General features: G+C 34.4%; 1 protein-coding gene across 1 annotated transcript; it reads right to left on the reverse strand.

The window, feature by feature from the left end:
* Positions 1-961, reverse strand: LOC125198869 (universal stress protein A-like protein). The gene is made up of 4 exons (XM_048097120.1): positions 754-961; positions 569-678; positions 368-486; positions 1-268 (listed from the first exon to the last, which is right to left on the reverse strand). The coding sequence occupies exons 1-4, from the start codon at positions 926-928 to the stop codon at positions 184-186; spliced, it is 489 nt and encodes a 162-aa protein (XP_047953077.1). The 5' UTR covers positions 929-961; the 3' UTR covers positions 1-183.
* Between the last annotated feature and the right edge of the window lie 362 nt (positions 962-1,323).

The following is a 1,323-nucleotide window of genomic DNA, read 5'->3' on the forward strand; positions in this document are numbered from 1 at the left end:
TTGCTAATTAAGTGGAATTCTTATAATCAATCAACAAGCAAACCATGTCTTGTCTAGGAGCATATTTCATCTTACCTGTAAAAGCTATTTATAAACATAAACAGAATATTATAGTCTTATAGTAAAATTCATTAAGGTTTAAGTCTTCTCTTCACTCCACCAAAGAAGCCATTGATAAGCACTCTAGCAAGTCTTTGGGCGCTTTACTACCACTACGGGGCACTTTACATGCTTAGCACAGTAATTACTCACACTTCCCAAAAGTGCCCTGCATAACATAAACTCAATCAAAGGAGTACTACTAACTCTTCCAAATCAAGTTTGAAAATTAGATTAATTAATTTAATTAAAGAGAGGAGAGAGAGACCTCTTTATGAAACCATAGTCATGGCTTCCCATGACAAGGATGTCTGCCTCTAGTTTGTCCACTGCAGCACATATTACATCCTTAGCATCTCCACTTCCAACTTTCTTCTCCACTTTCACCTGCACTTCTTTAATTAATTAATTAATTTCAAAGATTAATTAATCATGTATTTATTTTGACAAAGTGAAGGTGACCACATACTGTGCTATTGCAAGTATTGAAAACTGCCTCGGCCCTTTTCATAACCGAGTTTGCCAAATCCTTGCTGTATTTCTCCATGGTTGCAATCACATCTCCTGCAAATAAATAACCTGAAAAATTCAAGAGTTAATAGTCTATACTCTTAATTGGAGTATCAATTGATGAAAAAAAGAAAAGTAAATGACCTGTGACATCTAAAGAAGAGTAAGAAGGAATAGGTGGCTTGATGTAGAGGAGGACTAAGGTGGTGTTTGGATTGGGGGTTTTTGGTGATACAAGATTGGTGAGACACCATGATAGAGCATACATGCTTTCTTCACTTTCGTCCACTGCCACCACTACTTTCCTCTCATTATTCATTTTTGTACTACTTTTCTTGTTTTTAGAGTTTGAGGTTTATGCGCTTTAATTTATAAACTAGGCCTTACTGTGTAATGAGTTTGGCAGTAAGTTAATTATGATTTTCCTTGATTTCTTGTGTGGGTGGGGCCATAACATGGCTGATTATGATTGGCTCAACATCTATCAAATATCTTGCTTTAGTTTTTGTAGTTAGTGTCCCATAATTCTTGTACACATAGAGTAGTAACCTATTTGTTGAGTTACAGAGAGATATTCCGAACAATTTGTTTTCTTTCGAATAATTGTGGATTATGATTATGAAGATACTCTGTGCTCCTAGAATAATTAAGCTAATGACAAGAAAAAATAAATATATTTTTCATATATTTCTCATGCAAATTTAATCAATGAGT

This window comes from Salvia hispanica, unplaced genomic scaffold (genome assembly GCF_023119035.1).
Source record: "Salvia hispanica cultivar TCC Black 2014 unplaced genomic scaffold, UniMelb_Shisp_WGS_1.0 HiC_scaffold_306, whole genome shotgun sequence".
NCBI lineage: Eukaryota > Viridiplantae > Streptophyta > Magnoliopsida > Lamiales > Lamiaceae > Salvia > Salvia hispanica.

Excerpts from the sequence above, each read along its gene's own strand:
- LOC125198869 (XM_048097120.1), bottom strand. The coding sequence starts at position 928 with ATGAATAATGAGAGGAAAGTAGTGGTGGCAGTGGACGAAAGTGAAGAA. Across the intron at positions 679-753 it reads CTCTTCTTTAGATGTCACAG|GTTATTTATTTGCAGGAGAT; the intron begins GTCATTTACTTT and ends TGAATTTTTCAG. Across the intron at positions 269-367 it reads GACTATGGTTTCATAAAGAG|GGCACTTTTGGGAAGTGTGA; the intron begins GTCTCTCTCTCC and ends TATGTTATGCAG.